The 18,063-nt window shown below is 39.4% G+C and overlaps 1 protein-coding gene across 4 annotated transcripts in view; it reads left to right on the top strand.

Annotated features, from left to right (window-relative positions):
* Positions 1-18,063, top strand: part of LOC120535113 (LIM/homeobox protein Lhx2) — a 102,601-nt gene that overhangs the window by 74,324 nt on the left and 10,214 nt on the right. For all 4 annotated transcript variants that reach the window (XM_039762704.1, XM_039762702.1, XM_039762703.1 and 1 more), the window contains exon 4: positions 9,930-10,135. In XM_039762704.1, the coding sequence (XP_039618638.1) occupies positions 9,930-10,135 (206 nt within the window). The remainder of the gene's footprint in view (positions 1-9,929; positions 10,136-18,063) is intronic.

The raw sequence follows: 18,063 nt of genomic DNA, 5'->3' as shown, positions 1-18,063 counted from the left end.
GTCAATTCTGAATGACACAGGTAACCAGTGTAGTGACATCAAAACTGGAGAAATGTGCTCGGATTTTCTTTTCCTAGTTAGGATTCTAAACACCATTGATCCATCCATCTTCTTAACCCGCTTATTCAGGGCAGAGTCAACCCAGAAATTATCGGGCACAAGGCAGCAACAACACCCAAAATTGAATTTAACGTGTCTATTCTTACAATATGCTGTTGGCATTCACATGGACTTGAGGGGAAAGTGTCGATATTCCACTAGGTTGGCCTCCAACATGGGGGCAGTGGCACTTTTTGAAGGCCACTGTTTGAAAATTTGCTGTTATTTTACTATTAGGAGCAGCACAGCGGCATGGCAGTTCATCATATACTCTGCATGGCAATTTTCCCTTTTAGTTTCAATATTATTTTTAGCATTTTATTTGCATGTTATTTTGTGTTTTGAAAAGTATTGCGTTTCTAATTAGTTTATGACATGCTGGGCTTACAAGCGTGGATGGTAGTACGGTGTGTTTGCTATGGCATTGGGCTTTCAGGCTCAAGCTGGTTGGTTCAATTTCCATCTCTGCCTCACACTGTGACCCCGAGCAAGTTACAAATCCTGCCTCTGCTTCAGCTGTCAGAAATATCCAGAAGCAGTTGTAACATATCCTGACATTTTAAGCTACCTTGGATGAAGGCATCAGCCAAATAAATAATATTAATAATAAAGGTCTGCTTAATAGGAATACATTAAAATTCTTCCATCTTAGAGCTCCAGGTGGCAAGCTTTGATTCACTATTCAGTCACCATCAATACAGAATTGTCCCCTGCTCCCCATTTCCACAGTGCGTTTTTCGGCAGATAATCCGTTTTTCCTCCAAAAGAAACGTGAGTTGGGTTTTATTGGGCACTCTAAAATTGAGAACTGGTCATGCTGTGAATGTACCCACATTGAAAGCTGATTTATTATTTCTTTTAGTAGATGCTACTGGGACAGTTGTAGCATCATGAGACCCAGAATTAGAAAAATCAAGTTCATGCAATAGATGAACAGATGAATGTTGCAATTAGGATTCATTTGTCACTAAAGCTGATGTCACATTATGTGACTACTAGTCGTTGGGTATGTCAGACTTGCTGACCACAGTTACTGATCTTGTCACCAGACCGTGTCAATTAGTCAGACAGTCATTGTCCAACCCGCTATATCCTAACACAGGGTCACGGGGGTCTGCTGGAGCCAATCCCAGCCAGCACAGGGCGCAAGGCAGGAACAAATCTCCGGGCAGATCGCCAGGCCACCGCAGCCGTGTCAGTTATATAAAGTAAAAATCGCTGTGCACTTCAAATTTACCAATTGCATTCCAACCTTCCAGCACAGTTGTTCACAAGAGTGGCGTATGAGTGTGCAAGTGTGGGCGACCCCCCCCCAGGCCCCGCACCTAAGGGGACCCCACTTTTGAGGTTCGCATGTCCCGTTCGAGCGGATTTGTCAAGTTATATTCTCTAGTATGTTTATATTTGAGATGCTTCTAAGAGGAACCCTTTTAAAATTCCTCTTCAAGGTCTTTGAAAATATTCTCTAGTCTGAATATTAATGCACAAAAACATGTATTGCTAATGCTAACCGGCTGACATGACATCAACATGAGTTATGACTATGACATCCTGCATATCGAGACTCAGCGTATACTTACAATGTGGGTACTTTTCTAGAAGAGGCCCTGCTAATTTCCACATGACACCGGCATTTCACACTTTTGTGGTATTGTCATGAATTATGCATTTCAATTTTTTAATAGATTATATCATTATATTTTGATTAAGTCTGCTTGTTATCTTGCGGGGGCGGCACGGTGGCGCAGTGGTAGCGCTGCTGCCTCGCAGTTAGGAGACCCGGGTTCGCTTCCGGGGTCCTCCCTGTGTGGAGTTTGCATGTTCTCCCCGTGTCTGCGTGGGTTTCCTCCGGACGCTCCGGTTTCCTCCCACAATCCAAAGACATGCAGGTTAGGTGGATTGGCGTTTCTAAATTGGCCCTAGTGTGTGCTTGGTGTGTGGGTGTGTGTCCTGCGGTGGGTTGGCACCCTGCCCAGGATTGGTTCCTGCCCTGTGTTGGCTGGGATTGGCTCCAGCAGACCCCCGTGACCCTGTATTCGGATTCAGCGGGTTAGACAATGGATGGATGGATGGATGTTATCTTGCAAAAAATTTAGCTGAATACTGTAATGAGAAAATGTGGTGTATGTTAACATTATTTTTATTAAATTCGCACGCAAGTTTATACAGTCCACACATACCGGTAACAACATTTGGCGTAACCGGCCCCTCGTGGGGTTGGTCATCCCTAGACCACGCACACCCCTAAGGCCGCCTCTGGTTGTTCTTGCCCCTTTCTGACAGAGTTGGTGAACACACACAGCAAGTTCATCCGCAATCTCTGCCCTTTTTTCCCATTCTTTTGTGATACGTAATCCGTGAGACATCAGACAAGAAGTACATCCCTTCTATTTGAGAGATCCAGAACACTTGCATTCCTCATTGTTGCATTATATGCATTGTACTTCTGGATGAGCATCCATTGGTTGTCAGCTCTCATTGCACAAAAAGACAGACATTTTGTTTGGTGAGGGGCTAGTTGACGTGAGTCTCTGGGCATGTCATAGTAGATGACTAACCTTCATGGGATTGTGTCACCAACTTGCTAAGGTTTTATAAATGAAGGCCATGCTTGAAAATTGCTGGAAAAGGCGTCTAATACAGCGTTTCTCAACCTTTAAATATTTGTGATCCGAGTTTTTATATCAGTTTTAATCGCGTCCCCCTAACATTTTTTTTACCAATATGTTCTTTTTTAATTAATGATATATCATGGATGCATATTTTATTATACCTACTTAACTTTTATCGACGTTTAGCTAACTCTATATTTATTTTTCTAGTATCAGAATGTAGTTTAAGTTAATTTGTTTTGGTTTCAATAGATCTATTTTTTATATTTTTTTCTTCGCACCCCCCTTCGCCCGCCCCACAGTTTGAGAACCACTGGTCTAATATGACATGGCCTTAAGGGGTTTGGTATGGCACGATAACCCATGGGAAAGGAAAGCCATCTACCTATGAAAGTGTCTGGAAGAACATTTTCTTTTGTCTGCCTTTCACAGGTGGGCCAACCAAAAATAAAAGAAAAACTTTGGAGTAGAGCATTTGAAAGATTTTCACGAGAACAGGCCATTCAACCCAACAAAGCTCGCCAATCCTATCCTCCTAACTGCTCCAAAATTACATCAAGTAGAGTTTTGATGGTCCATCAAGGCCTACTCCGTACCACACGGCTTAGTCATTTATCCCATGTGTCTGTGGATCACTGTGTGAAGAAAAACCATCTAACGCTCGTGCAGAATTTACCCTTAAAAAAACTCAACTCAGTTCAACTGTGCCCGGGTGTTCTTGTTGAACTCATTTTAAAGTGAGCGTCTCGATCTATTGTACTAATTCCTTTCATATTTTTAAACTCTTTGATCACATCACCTGTTATTCATACATTGCTTTAACTGAAAATGCTATACTTTATTACTCTCTCCTCCTGGCATCCAAACTATCACAAACACGGCGGCCATATTTATAGCATTTAATGTTGTGTTTATCACTCTCTGCATGTTCATCCATATGTTAACGATGTAGCGTGGAAAATGTGTAAGCTGAAATGAAAAAGCCTTTTGTTTCTAATGCTAAAAATGTGCAAATATACCACTGTTTTTTGGCTTTTGAAGAATGAATGAAACCTGAGCAGTCATGCAAGTCCTAATTAGTGCAATAGGGGGCCATGCTCTGCTGATGTAAAATAATAATAATAATAACAATGATAAATTCTATCTCTTGGATAGCAATCAAATGATCACTAAATGATCTTCCTGTCGAACTTTTCCAACCTCGAGCCCTTCACAGACTTTAATCCTTTACGTTTTAAAGGTCTATCTGCTTCTTAACACATCCATTATCACATTACATTTTGGGTCACAAGGTGCTACATAGAGTGTAATTCGGCAGGCTACCATGGATACACCACTCACACATTCATAATCAATATGCCAGGTGTGGTTGAAGAAGGTTGACACAAGGTCCAAAATAAATATGGGTGCGCCAGCTGTGTTGCCCATTTAATAATGATATCAACAAGAACCAAAAACAAATGAAAATGCTAAACTGCATTGCCTCTCATGAGCAGTCAGGTCTAGGGTAGAGCTCCATCCTGCGCCGAGTCTACGACCAAATGAGAGGCTGCCTTGAATTTATAGTCCTCTGACCGGAAGGGGCGGAGTCAGTTGCACTCATTGGGCATCTTCTCAGAGCTCTGGGGGTCAGAAAATGGTGATACTGTTAGCAACAGCGTCCCCTTTCATCCCAGGGTAGTATTGCTTACCTCGGATGAGCCTGGAAGGTCAGCCCCTGACATGCACATTTGACTAGTGATGAGCGAGCACCAAAGTGTTCGGGTGTTTGGGAGTTTGGTCCGAACACATCGCGATGTAGTATAATGTAAGTCAATGGGAGACAATCAGGCACCCCCTGCTCTGAAGAGGGCAGGGTGCCTGGTTTATTGGAAAAGGTCAGAAAGTGACCCAAATGGACCGGGAACAGCATGAGGACGATGTCTGGATGCATCTTGGACTCCCAAGTTGCTGCTGGGAACCAGTTTGTCCGAGTTGTACACCACTTTTACAGACTGACAAAAACACGCCCAAAACCCCCCAAAAAAATCAATTTTACAGGAAAAATGACACTCTAAAACATTATATGACAGTGCCTGCAGGTGAGCTGACGCTCTAAAACATTATATGACAGTGCCTGCATATATAGCACCCGATGACGTGTTCCGGCCAGCCAATCACTGTAATGCCAGCCCCTGACATGGCTACTGGCATTACAGTGAGGGCAGTACTTACCTGCCCCTTGATTGGATGTCTCCAAACCCGCGAAACGTGCAGGGCGGAGACTCGAGCATGGCGCACGAGCACATGTGGTGCTCATTCGAGTAGCGCCATGCTCCGAGCATAGCGATGCTCGAGCTGAACACATGTTCGGCCGAGCATGCTCACTCATCACTACATATGACACAGTACAATTTGTAGTTACAAATAATTTTAAACTAATTTGTCTAGCTGAAGGTTGCTTTGGTAATAAGTTGAAAGAGAACATGAAACAAATAGCATTTTTATTGGCTTTACCATTCCAGAAAGCTCTAAGTGCACATCTCTTACATGTATAAGTAGGATAAACAGATTTGGATTTTCTTCATCTTCTACCACATTCCAAAAATGTTTGTATTAGGGTTACTTGGCAATTGTAAATTGAACTGATGTCCTATGCAGAACTGGTTCCATCCTTATACCTGATGCTGCTGAGATAATCTGCATTTAGGTTGAAGGGAGCTGTAGCCTAGGTTTGAGTAAAGATGTAATGCTGTGTTTTTATTTTATATAATTTTACAGCACACACCACCCTAGCACCATTTGTAGATGCTGTAAAATAAAACAAGAACAAAGGAATATGGATTGGGGTCCCATGGGATGCCCCATTTAATTTAGGCGTCCAAAGGACAAACCAAAAACAAAGCACAAGTGTGGTGAAGAAACAATTGTGTTAGCGTCATGTGGAAAAGAGGTCTTCGGGGCGAGGAGCTTTGTGGTCTTCAGAAGTTGGTGTGCAATTGAATGTTGACTTCCGATGGGGCGCTGGTTTATATAGAGATGTGGCCGGAAGGTTTAAAGGGGCTTCAGGATCTTTTCTTCTCTTCTGCTTTAAGGAGACAGACAGGACTAAAATTAGTGGAGATGTTACGCCTAATTCCTTCCCTGTACTCACCCATGACAGACCTGTAAAACACTCCTCACGCCCATGTGCCTGACAGTACCCATGTGGTGCCATTTTCTACATACTGGATATTTGTTGTACAGAAAGGCTGTGTGACTTGATCAGGATCACTCAAGTTCTCATCGATAGGATCTGAATGTTTATCCTTGTGGTTTAATATTCAGCACCTTTAAGAATAGTCTGCTTTATATAGAGCACCATTTACAGTATACACCATCACAAGACACTGTATACATACACATTTATGATTGCACATATAGATATTTATGTTGAATTAATTGTCTATGTTAGAAGCACAGGCAGACCCATCACGCTGCTAAGGATCACACAGTGAGCCTTCAATGGGGATTAAACTGCCAACTTTATGGTTTAAAGTTCAACAAATTACAATCTACCAGTCAATTAGTGTAAGTTCTGTATAGTGCCATTAACAGCATGCATGTCCTATAAAGCAAGTCGTTAAGTAGAGATCTATGATTAAATGTATATCTGAACTATGGGTAGGGTGGGTGATGCTCTCAGATCATTGTGAATTATTGAAGCTGATAGAAACTCGGCCACTATTGCCTTATTCACTGCTCATAAATGAATCCTTATTTTATATTTTAATAGCACATCATCACAGGGCACTTTTATTAAACTGTTTTTCCTGGTGAGGGTCCTGGTGGCAGCAAGATAAGCAGGTCAGCCCAGACTTCCCTCTTCCCAACTACAGATTCCAGCTTTTCCTGGCAAATTCCTAGATGTTCTCAAGGCAGATAAAAGACATTATCCCTCCAGAGTGTCCTCAGTCTGGCACAGGGTCTCTACCTAGTGGGATGTTCCCGGAGCAGCTATAGTGAGAGCCACCCAGGAGATGTCCTTATGACATGTTCAAACCACCTCAACTGTCTCCTCTTGATCTGAAGGAGCAGTGACTCTACTATGAGGGTCTCCAAAATCATTGAGTTTCTCACAGTTTCAGGGTCAGCCCAGCCAGCCTGTTGAAGAAACCTCATTTCTGCCATGTGTACTCACAATCTCAATGTTTCGGTCATTGCCCACAGATTATGGGCATTGGTGAGGACAGGTATGTAGATGGGCTGGTAAGCTAAGAGTCTTTTATCTTTCGACTCCGCCATCATGGACTGGTATGTATATTTTGACTGTGGGCAGAGTTTGTGACTTGCTTAAGGTCTATTCAGCTTTATGATGGGACCAAAAGCCTTATAGTTTTACATTTATGCCTTATTCACTATCCACCAATCAACCCCTATTTTATATTTTAACAGCAAATTATCATTAGGAGGCACTTTGTAAGGAGAGATCAACAATACACGTTTATGTACATTATGGTTCAATGGCTTACTTAGAGTTGAACAAATAGTTATTGATAGGGACCTTCTAAATTAAAGTCTAAAGCCATAGTCACTTTTAGTCACTTTGTATGTTAACAATACACATCAACAGAAGATAATTTAAAGAGCAAACAAGACTACAATAACCTCAGCAAACAGTCTCCAGCTTCTCCTGCAGAATTTCCAGACACTTCCAGCTCATCGGAGAGCAATAATCCCCTCCAGTGTGCCATGGGTCTGTGCCTGTGAATTTGTGCCAGTCACACTTTCCATCATAGGTGCCTGGGGGGCATAGTCAATACACAACAAAACCGTCAACTGGCTCATCTTAGTCCCAAATAGAAGCTTTGAGCTTCCCAGCACAACAATTCATGCTTTTGAAAGTTTTCAAAATCCTCAAAGGCACTGATCAAGCAGATCCAGCAGACTTCTTTCAGCTTAAGGGTGAATCACATACTTGAGAACACCAGTACAAATTATGGTAAAGGGCATTTAGAACTGATGCCAGGAAATACATTATTACGCAAAATGTTGTGGGACTCTGGAACAAACTATAACATACAGACGTGTAGTTGAAAGGGAAATCAGATAACCTTTTAGAAGTATCTGGATTAGATATTGGGATAGCTTAGCTATTAGCGAAACAAACAACCTTAAGGGACTGAATTATCTCCTTTCTTATGTCAATTTTTTTGTGTTGTTATGTTTATCACCAACTCACTGAACCTGATGAATGTATTTCAGGAGTTGTGGGAAGCTGAAGTCCATTCTGGCCAATGCTAGGTATAAGTCAGGAATCAAACTATAAATTTTAGTTGCAGTTAATTTTGACCTTTGTAATGGGCGGCTGGGATTCTTAACTGGCTGGGACACCTCCGTAACGGAAGAACTGGGGGAATGACCTTACACTGGGCAATACCTCCCTCGGGATGACAGAGGGCAGTCTCCCTGGCTTGCTACATTGGCCACGGAGCAGGGAAGCTCAATCCTGCTGGGTCCAGTGGCCACAGCCAGGGGGCATATGGATAATTACTGAACCCTCCTCTGCAGGGCTGCTGTCACACCCGGAAGTGCAGCTGGACGGAGATCATGGAACACCCGGAGTACTTCCGGGTGCTCTATAAAAGGGGACAGCTGCCACAACTCGGGGAGCCAGAGTCGGGTGGAGGGAGAGGAAGCTTGCCTGGAGGAGTGGGGAAGGAAGAAAGAGAAAGAGAGAGACAGAGACAAAAGTAGAAAAGAAAAGTGCTTGGGGACTGTCTTATTTGTGGGGAACGGGGAAGGCGTTTCCCATGAGAGAAAGAAGAAAATAAAAGTCCTGTGTGCTTTGAAGTTGTGCCTCTGTGTGTGTCTGTGTCGGGGTTGATTTCACACCTTTTACCTTCACACTTTTGCAATGCCATTTTACATACTGTTTATTGGGCTATTGCTGTTTAATTTTATTTATCTCATAAGCAATGTTTGCTTTTTTCTGAACACACAGTGCTTTTTGACCTACTTGAGTGAGTGTGCTGAGCGTAACATGTGATGGGCTGGATCCTGCCTTATGCAGAATCTTAACCTGCAACAATTTAATGGAAAACAGAGCTTCAGGGAAGGAGTAACTATGCAAACACCAGTGGATGCAACACATTTTCTCAATTCCATCCGTGATAACTCAGTCTAAGCAAAGCAAGCCTGTTGTAACGATAAAGACCCTTTATTGTATTAATGGTCAGGAACACTTTAAGTCTTCCTCTACTTCCATCTGGAGGTATGCATCTGCTAAATCTAACTTTGAAAACGCTGACCACCCGACAAACTGGCAAAATGTCCTCAATTCTCGGCAGAGGATACTGTTCAGCTTGTAGCACAGGATTAATGGAGACCTTAAAGTCCCGCAGAGCCTGACTGTACCATTTCTCTTTATTATTGACAACTGGGGTTGCCCAAGGACTCCAGTCTACTTTAGAAAGTATGCCGTTTGACTCCAACCTATCCAATTCCTTTTCAACCACGGATGGCATAGGGTTGTGCCTTGTGGAACCGTGAGGTGCCACTCTTAAGTACAATTTTACTAATGTGCTGAAGAGTCCCAATGCCACTCTTTGGGCTTTTCTTAATATCAGCTTGCTGTCTGTTGCACAACAGGCAAAACACGGAGGCTTTTAATCTCTCTCCAGTCAACTCCCAACTTTCTTAACCACTCATAATGGTGCACCTCCATTTTGTAATGTGTAAATCAAGTACCTCTTTTCTTCCATTATACTCTACTGTCACATGCAGCACTCCAATAGGCATAACCTTTTCACCTGTGTATGTTCTGAGAAGAACAGAAGAGGGTTCAGCTTCTCCTTCTTGAAATACACCTTGTAATCTTTCAGTGACATAACTGAAACAGCTGAGCCAGTGTCCAATTCCATTTTACCACCTGGCCATCTATCTTGGGGTGAGCCAGATTGCCTGCTTGTCTTTTCCACTAAGGCTAAATAATTCCAGACTTGCTAATGTCAATGTCAGAGACTTCTGCAACATTATGATTTTTCTTGTCGCTGTGATGCATTTTGTGTTCCGCACTAAATTTGGTGAACCTTATCCTGTTCTGAACGTTTTTGCTGATAATGGGAAACAAATGTAGACAGTGTTGTGCTTGGGGAGAATGGAGGGTATTTATTGGTTTCCTGGGTTCATTGTGGTGTAACTTTCATAAACAGTTGACTTGACTCTTGTTCTAAAATGCAACCTACTTTGGTTTTGTAGCTCTGAGTTGCAATGAAAACGACGGTGACCACTTAGACAGAGACTCCCAATACACCTCCAATCAGAAGACAAAGCGCATGAGGACCTCTTTTAAACATCACCAACTGCGAACCATGAAGTCTTACTTTGCCATTAACCACAATCCGGACGCTAAGGACTTGAAGCAGCTAGCGCAAAAAACAGGCCTTACTAAAAGGGTTTTACAGGTGAGACTTAACTATTGTGTCTTAGTGGACGTGGAAGTAGTGGTCATTGTTATGCATGTTAAAGCAAGAGTTCAGCCTTTTCTTACACTTGCATAGGTGGCTGTTCATTTTTGAGATTAACACTGCTTATCATGCTTGGGGAAGTGGTGGTGGGGGCTAAGGGAAATTCAGTAAAATAATAATCTACCAAAACTTTGTAATTACAATGGAATTGTAAGATGAGTAGCAGGTGCAGAGTCTTCAATCTAAAATCGAGCTCTGCCACCAATAAGGCGCTCAACTGAGTCTTCTAATAGTTAAAGTCATACAGCGGAAAAGAAAATGAACAGAATTCTTTTTTTCTGGTAAATCCAAGCAACACAAAACGTTGAACTCTTGCTCTAATAATTGCTTCTGTTCACAGTAGATGTGTTCCCACATAAACAAGCATTTGGCAGTGAAGCATACCCTAAAATAGACGGCAACTTCAAGTATAGCTTTTCCACTGCTGAAGGACATATTGTAAAATAAAAATAGTTTATGTGATGTGAAACATTAGGCTAAATGGACTATAATTATAATTCAGATGGTGTGAATTGTAGTAAATATCACTCATTTGTATGCATGCTTTGAGATAATGAAAGTCGAGCATTAGCCTTGAACTTTATGGTCTATTTTAAAACCTCTCTATTGCATGCGATAAGGAAAGTATCTTAGATGCATCCTTGGAATTCTTTTTTTTTTTTCACCCTCTGTTTCCAATTGCAATGCAGACGGCTGGATTTATAGGCGAATCGCTAGCTGTATGCTGTGAAAATGCCAGACTAGCCTGTTCAGCTAGTGAAGTCTTTATTTCAGAAGGGGAATTAAACAGATGGTATTTCTACATGCCATCGTTTTGCATCTCCTATGCCGAGCCTCTATTACTTTCCCTCTATCTCCTCCTTTTTTCTCAAAGTACAGATTTAATGAGATATAGAGATTAGTAGTCATTACATTCTTTAGTAAGTTAAGATAAACTTATGTTAACTAGCTTTCATCAGTCGGCAAGGTTAAATGCCAGATTGTATACAGATAGTCATATAATGTACAAGGATCAAAATAACAATAATCAAAATGCTGCCCTTTCTTTTGCTTGCTGTTTTCACGTCTTCAAATAAAGGTGTTGTTTAGCAGCACTTTCTTTAAATAAAAGTGACTGAAATGTATTTGTAACAGAAAACAAAGTCTGTCTGTTTTTAAGCCATCTGGGGTCCTTAGCTTGAGGTGAACAAACAGGGGATGAGAGCTTCAAAAGCGACTGGGAGGAATTGGAAATTTACGCCATTTTAAGCCTTCAGAAAAGAGATATTTTACATCAAGCAAAGGAATGAAACCGGATGCCCCCTGTTAAAAAAATGGGATGTCTGCCAAAATACAAATTGGTTGTATTTCACGGCTAACAAGCCGGTGATGGCAGGATATTCATTTCTAACGGTTTAGAAGGGGAAATACTTCACTCTGAACAGTACACCCATCGTCATCGAGTGATTTCGACACAGTTTAGGAAATGTATTGGAAAATAGGTTAATAAACAAAAACATGGGATGCCTATGAAAAGAATTCGCAACATCTTATTTTTTAAGCTTTAAAGCTTTAATAAAGTTCAATTTAAAGTTCTATAAAGTGCCGGCTCTCCACGTCACTCACTGATTGGGATTGTGAAGAGATGGAGCTCCTTTGTACTTTAATCCCATGTGACCTAAAGAAGGCCTTGTGAGGATATTTGTAATATTGTGCCTTTATCTATCTATCTATCTATCTATCTATCTATCTATCTATCTATCTATCTATCTATCTATCTATCTATTATATAATGTTTTTCACATCTATCTGTTCTTTATATAATGTTTTTCACATCTATCTATCATATAGTGCCTTTCGCATCTATCTATCTATCTATCTATCTATCTATCTATCTATCTATCTATCTATCTATCTATCTATCTATCTATCTATCTATCTATCTATCTAATTGGGATATATTGCAAAAAGTCTACAATGTTAAAGAAATGCTGCACTCCAAAATTACATATTTTTTATATTTTACTCACCCCATGTACTTTGTAGTAATGGCTGTGAAGATTTTTTAATGTTATGTTTTCATGCAGAATGGGGAAGAAAAACTTTAACGTAATGAAAGCCAATTATTGCCTAAAGCTATACAAGGCAAGCAATGTGAAAAAGTCCATAGAAATATGCAAAAAAAACCAAAAAAGACCTCACGTTTGTCATGTCGCATATTATCCATATGTTACTTACCCCATAGATGAAAAAAAAAAATGTAATCTCATGTTTTCATGAGAAAGGAAACCCAAAGCTTCCTAGGAAGAACTTTTCATATTAAGGCTGGAGTATTGACCAAGCAATGATCGGTGAAAGGTGGATTTTAAATTCAACAAATCATTCCGATGAGGCTTTAGGTTTTCTGTTTATGATGTGCAGTGATTATTTCAGAAGTACCCATTTAACAATATTTTGGCATAAACAAATCAGGCATTTTGCTAGGTTTGAGCATATGACTGGCTAATTGACATGTGGATTATGTGACACGAGTAATGTTCATTTTTGTTTCTGTTTTCCATGCACATTTTTCACATGGTTTGCCATTGTACAGCACCAGTCACTATTACCTTCTATTATATCATAAACGTTTTTCCCTCTATTTTGCATGAAAACATGATATTACAAATTTTTATTGGCCACAGCTACAAAGTACACGGGGTAAGTATCATATAAAAATATAATTTTTGGGTGGAGTATTCCTTTAAAGTGAACAGGTACACTCAATGTTTTTCATTTAACTTTAATTTCACTCCACCTTTTGAGAGTCATGGTGGTAACACACTGAAAACACTTCCTGGTGAATTTCCAGACATTCCATTTAATAAACCTAATTCCACCAGTGTGTCCTGAGTCTGCCACTGGGTCTTCTTGTAATAATAATAATAGTACTTTTATTTTTATTTAGCACCTTTTACATTTTCACAGTGCTTCACAAACATTCCAAAAAGGCACAATAGGAGTAGAAGCATAGAAAGAAAATCACAATAGATAACACTGGGTAGAAACCAGTATGAAAGCATGAAACACCAAAAGACATAAACGAATGTAATGTAAAGTATGGATTAGAAAAGTAAAACAGATAGAAATAATAAACAATAATATACAGACTTACATACCCAAAGCACTTCAAGTGGCTCATCTCAGAGCTTCAACTCCAAAAATAAACTTCTTTTTAAGGTACCTAGAAAAATATATTTCACTGCAACATTTTTAAGACTTTACTCTATTATAATATGGAAACTTAATGTATTGAGCTGACTTTATGGCCATTAAGAACTACAAATAACTTTGTAATCTCAGAATGAAAGATAGCACCAGTATTCAGTATTCATTTGAAAAGATTTTTATTTGGAAAAATGTAAAATAAATAAATTAACTAGCATGGAGCCTATAAAAACTTTGCATTTTTAAAAATTTCTTACAATATGGACTCTTAATGTATTTATTAGGGATTTCTGCTATTGATTGCTAGATAGTTTTTGACCAGTTTGACACTGAGTACAATAAAAAGTTTGAAAAATGAAATTAAGAGATAAATAAACCCCATAATGTCAAGTTTCATAATTTTGAATGAATATAAGCAAATAAAAAAAAATCCTAAGCAATATACTGCAGGCATTTTACATGATTCACAAAACATAAACTCATTGTGGGGACAACCTGGAGTTCATTAGTGCATTTCCTTACAAAACTGACCTCATAAAGAGAAAAGAAAATTCAAATAAGATCTGAAATAAAGCTCATAAAAACACCAGTCAGGATAGGTGGAGAAAAATTATTTCTCGGGGTTGTAAAATCTATTATAGATAAAAAAAAAGACACGCCATAGAAGAAAGCACTGGTATAGGAGAAGGAATGAAAGGAGTAAATCCAATTTGATAATGGAGAGCAATAGGTGGACAAAATCTGTAATGTCAAATTTCAACATTTTGAAAGAATATAAGCACACAAAAAACACTCCAAAGCAGTGAATTGCAGTTTTTTTTACATGATACAGGAAACATAAACCTATTGTGAGGACAGTTTTCTTAAGAAGACCTCATGAAGACCAAGGACAATAGAAATAAAATTTGAAATTAAGCTAACAAAAAACATCAGTTTGATAATGGAGAGAAAAAGACAGATAAACTCTGTAATGTCAAGTTTGACCATTTCATAGTTTTCAATGAAATATATAATTTATTGTGAAAAGAGAAAAAATGAACAGAATAAGGGTAGGGGAACCTCCAGGCACCCCATTCAGTTACTTCAGCAAAAGTAAGTTGTATTTAATAAATCAAACATAAAATCAAGGAGATGGCTCCACTATCCAATATACTGCAATCTAGGCTTGAAAATGTGCACTTCTGTGGCAAGGTCTGTCTCCTTCAGAGGCTGGTCCCTGAATGAATTCCGGTAGAAGGGGCAGAGTTTCTGAGTTCATCCTGGAGGTGACGTCACTGTTCCTTAGTCGCCTTGTCTTCTGCTCTAAGGAGGGAAGAAGAGAGCACATGAACAAGTGAGCAGCCCCTTGAACTCGATTCCACACCTTCACGTCGCTCAGAAGGCACTTCACTAGCATATGTGCTTGACAATATACTACTACTACTATATATATACAGTATATATATCCTCTTTAATAAAACCCCTGTGTGCGTCCAGGTGTCCGTGTGTGTGTGTGTCTTCTGGGGAAGTGCGCATGCGCGGGGCCACATGGCACGTGTTCAGTCTCTTCCTGTGCATTCCCTGTGCAGAGAGAGAGACAGACACACACACAGAGGCGTGCGTGAGACACACACACAGGTGCGCACGACACACACACACACACACACACACACACGAGACAGACACACACACACACACGTGAGACAGACACACACACACACACACATAAGACAGACACACACGCATACCCGGGCACGCGCGAGACACACACACACACACACACACACACATGCAAATGCACACGGGCGCACACAGAGACAGACAGACAGACAGGCAGACACACTCACACACAGGCGTGCACGTGCATTGTTGTAATGTTACTTTTCTTGGTTGTTTATTACATTACGGTTTTTCAAATGTTCATTTTTTTCCCTGTGCTTAAAACTCATTAAAAAAAAGGATTTTTAACGAGAGGGTCGTAAGACTATAGTGCGAACTCTTGCAGTGTTAAGTTTTCTCTGTTGTTCAAGGTTTTCTTAGTGTTATTCAATGTTTTTACTTTTAGTTTACTATTACGCTGTGCATTCAATGGTATAGTTAACTAAATTTGTGCTTAAAAACTTAAAAAAATATATATTTACATACAGTTCATATGGTCTGGAATGGATTAATTGTATTTACATACAATCCTATGGGGTAAATGGCTTTGGTTCCACCGAGGTTCCACTGTATTACTGTCTGACAAAATTACAGGCATTTTACAGAAATACAAACCAGTATTACTGAGAGAAAAAATTAAAGGCACACAATACAGTGACGCATATTACAGCCACATTCAAGGTCCCTTGCCATTTAATAGACTGTTCTTACTAATGTTTATGCACTACTGTTCTAGCGCCCTTTATTGTAACGGGCTTAATGTCTGGTATATATATAAAATCCTAAACCTAAAAGTGCAAAGATTTTGGGCAATGATTTTATGTGACATTTTTATGTTACATTTTAATTGTTATGCTTTAAATCTGCCTTATTTTAAAACCTACATATATATGTTTGATATCATTCTTTTCAGAATTTATCGAACTTTAATGTGATCTTGTTAGATTTTCAGATTCTTATTCTGTTTCTAAATTATAAAATAAAATATCAAGAAAGTTGTTTGTATTTAGGTGATTTAGCTAGCTGAAGGTGGAGTTACGATGACCCCTTGCATACCACTTTAGTTTTCACGTAATTTTTCCTGTTATTTAAATGAGACTTTTTTAAAAAAATTTTTATCTATAAGAATGGCAGTTAAAATGAAAGGATCGCTTATTTAGTCTCTTATAAATACTCATCGAGCATAGTGGACCTCAGTTTAACGAGAATACCAGAATCGGTAAGAGAGTAAATACTTTATTCTCATTTTATGATTTTTACTCTGTTAAAAAATAATTAAGTTTTCTTTTACATATTTATAGAATTTCAGATTTTTGGCTGCAAGTGTGGCAGCCTACCAGGCTGCAACCGGGGATTGGCCATCAAAGGCGCCAGGGGCTTGGCCCCTCTACTATCCTTCTATATAAAAACGGTTGGGATTGTCCTTCCGTCCCGTGAGTGCTACGCAGGTGCGGAGTTTCACACACGCCCCGCCCATTTTGCAATGCACGATGGGATTTGTAGTTTCGTTTTTCCAGGTAAAAGATGATTTTCTACTCCAGACTGTGCAATATCTTCTTCTTCTTTCTTACTATATAAAAGCGGTCGAGATTGTCCTTCCGTCCCGTGAGTGCAAAGCGTAGCGGTATTCCGCTTATCACAGACTTACTACTTGCAGCTTGCGGGCCGAAGCGACATGATGTGAGCAGAGTTCTGGTGCTCCCATCGTTCCTTTGATTTTGTGCGCAATGCGCTGGAAAAATAGACAAAATGATGTCTCTGGAAATAATTAATGTTGATGGAGTACAAATGCCTCACCGCGTAGTAAATATCAGGGGGTTCAAAAGGGCGACCTCAATATAGAAAAAAGTTTAAATTTCATCACAAAAATAACAGAAACTACGAGTATTAAAGTAATACCGCTTAAATGCAATATAACCAAATTAATGAGTTTGTATATATTGAATTGCCTTAAGAAGTGGTCAACTTAAAAATCGGTCGCCTTAAAAGGCGGGTGAGCCTAGTGTATATATATATACCGTATATATACAGTATATATATGTGTATATATATATATATATGTATGTATAAATATATATATATGTATATACACACACTTTAAAATGTTCTTCAGTAAATGCCATAGATGAAATTAAATAAGCTGAAGTTAAACTGACTATATACATTTATAAAGTATATAGAGCATTCACACTCTCTAAATTAAATGTGTCTAACTGGGTTTTTTGTCATTGATATACTCAATAATGTAAAAGTGAAAAGAATGACAGACCTTTATTAAGTCATTTTGATGCATTTAAATCTGATTAGTTTTATTAAAGGAGATCTTAAATCAGAAACAGGCTTAATAAACACATGTGGTAGCTGTAAAGAGTACTTACAATTCGTTTTTACATTTAACTAGCTGTCCCTCGCACCTCCACCCGCGTAGTAGTGAAACAGGACAAACTAAGCGTAGGCAAGGGACACTTCAAAACGTGGCCAGAGGGAGGCTGGCATGTGAGTGAGGAGGGCCCATCCCGGCTCCCCATTCCTGACGTCTCGCCTCTCCCTCCCCTCTGTCTCTTGGATTAGCATGAATATATCTCTCCTGCAAGCAAACTCTGATACTTAGTGTTACGAAAGAAGTCGCAAAATAAACTGGAATGTTCAAGCAAATTGTAGAAAAAAAAAAGACCTAAATTCGTTAAGTACTTCTCTCGTGAAAAGCGGACAGACAGACAGACAGACAGGCAGATGTTGGATCTTATATATATATAGGGAGATCGTTTTACAATATAGAATCGTAATGTTTCAAATTGTCATTAATCAAGGTAAACAATTTAAAGTGAAACTGAAGAAAGTTGCTGCCATTTTATTAGTTGTTGTTGGTATCATTAAATATATTCAAATCCTTTAAAGAAAACCTAATTTAGGAAATGGCAAAGAGAAACGAAAATACTGCATGTCAAGAGCATCAACACCATCTTTATGTTTTATTGTGATATAAAATAGAATTTTTTTTTGTATTTAATGGAGTCTGTTTTTAAAACAAAAGTGGAGAA

Source organism: Polypterus senegalus, chromosome 9, assembly GCF_016835505.1.
Source record: "Polypterus senegalus isolate Bchr_013 chromosome 9, ASM1683550v1, whole genome shotgun sequence".
Taxonomy (NCBI): domain Eukaryota; kingdom Metazoa; phylum Chordata; class Cladistia; order Polypteriformes; family Polypteridae; genus Polypterus; species Polypterus senegalus.
This window is presented reverse-complemented; position numbering and strand designations above follow the sequence as displayed.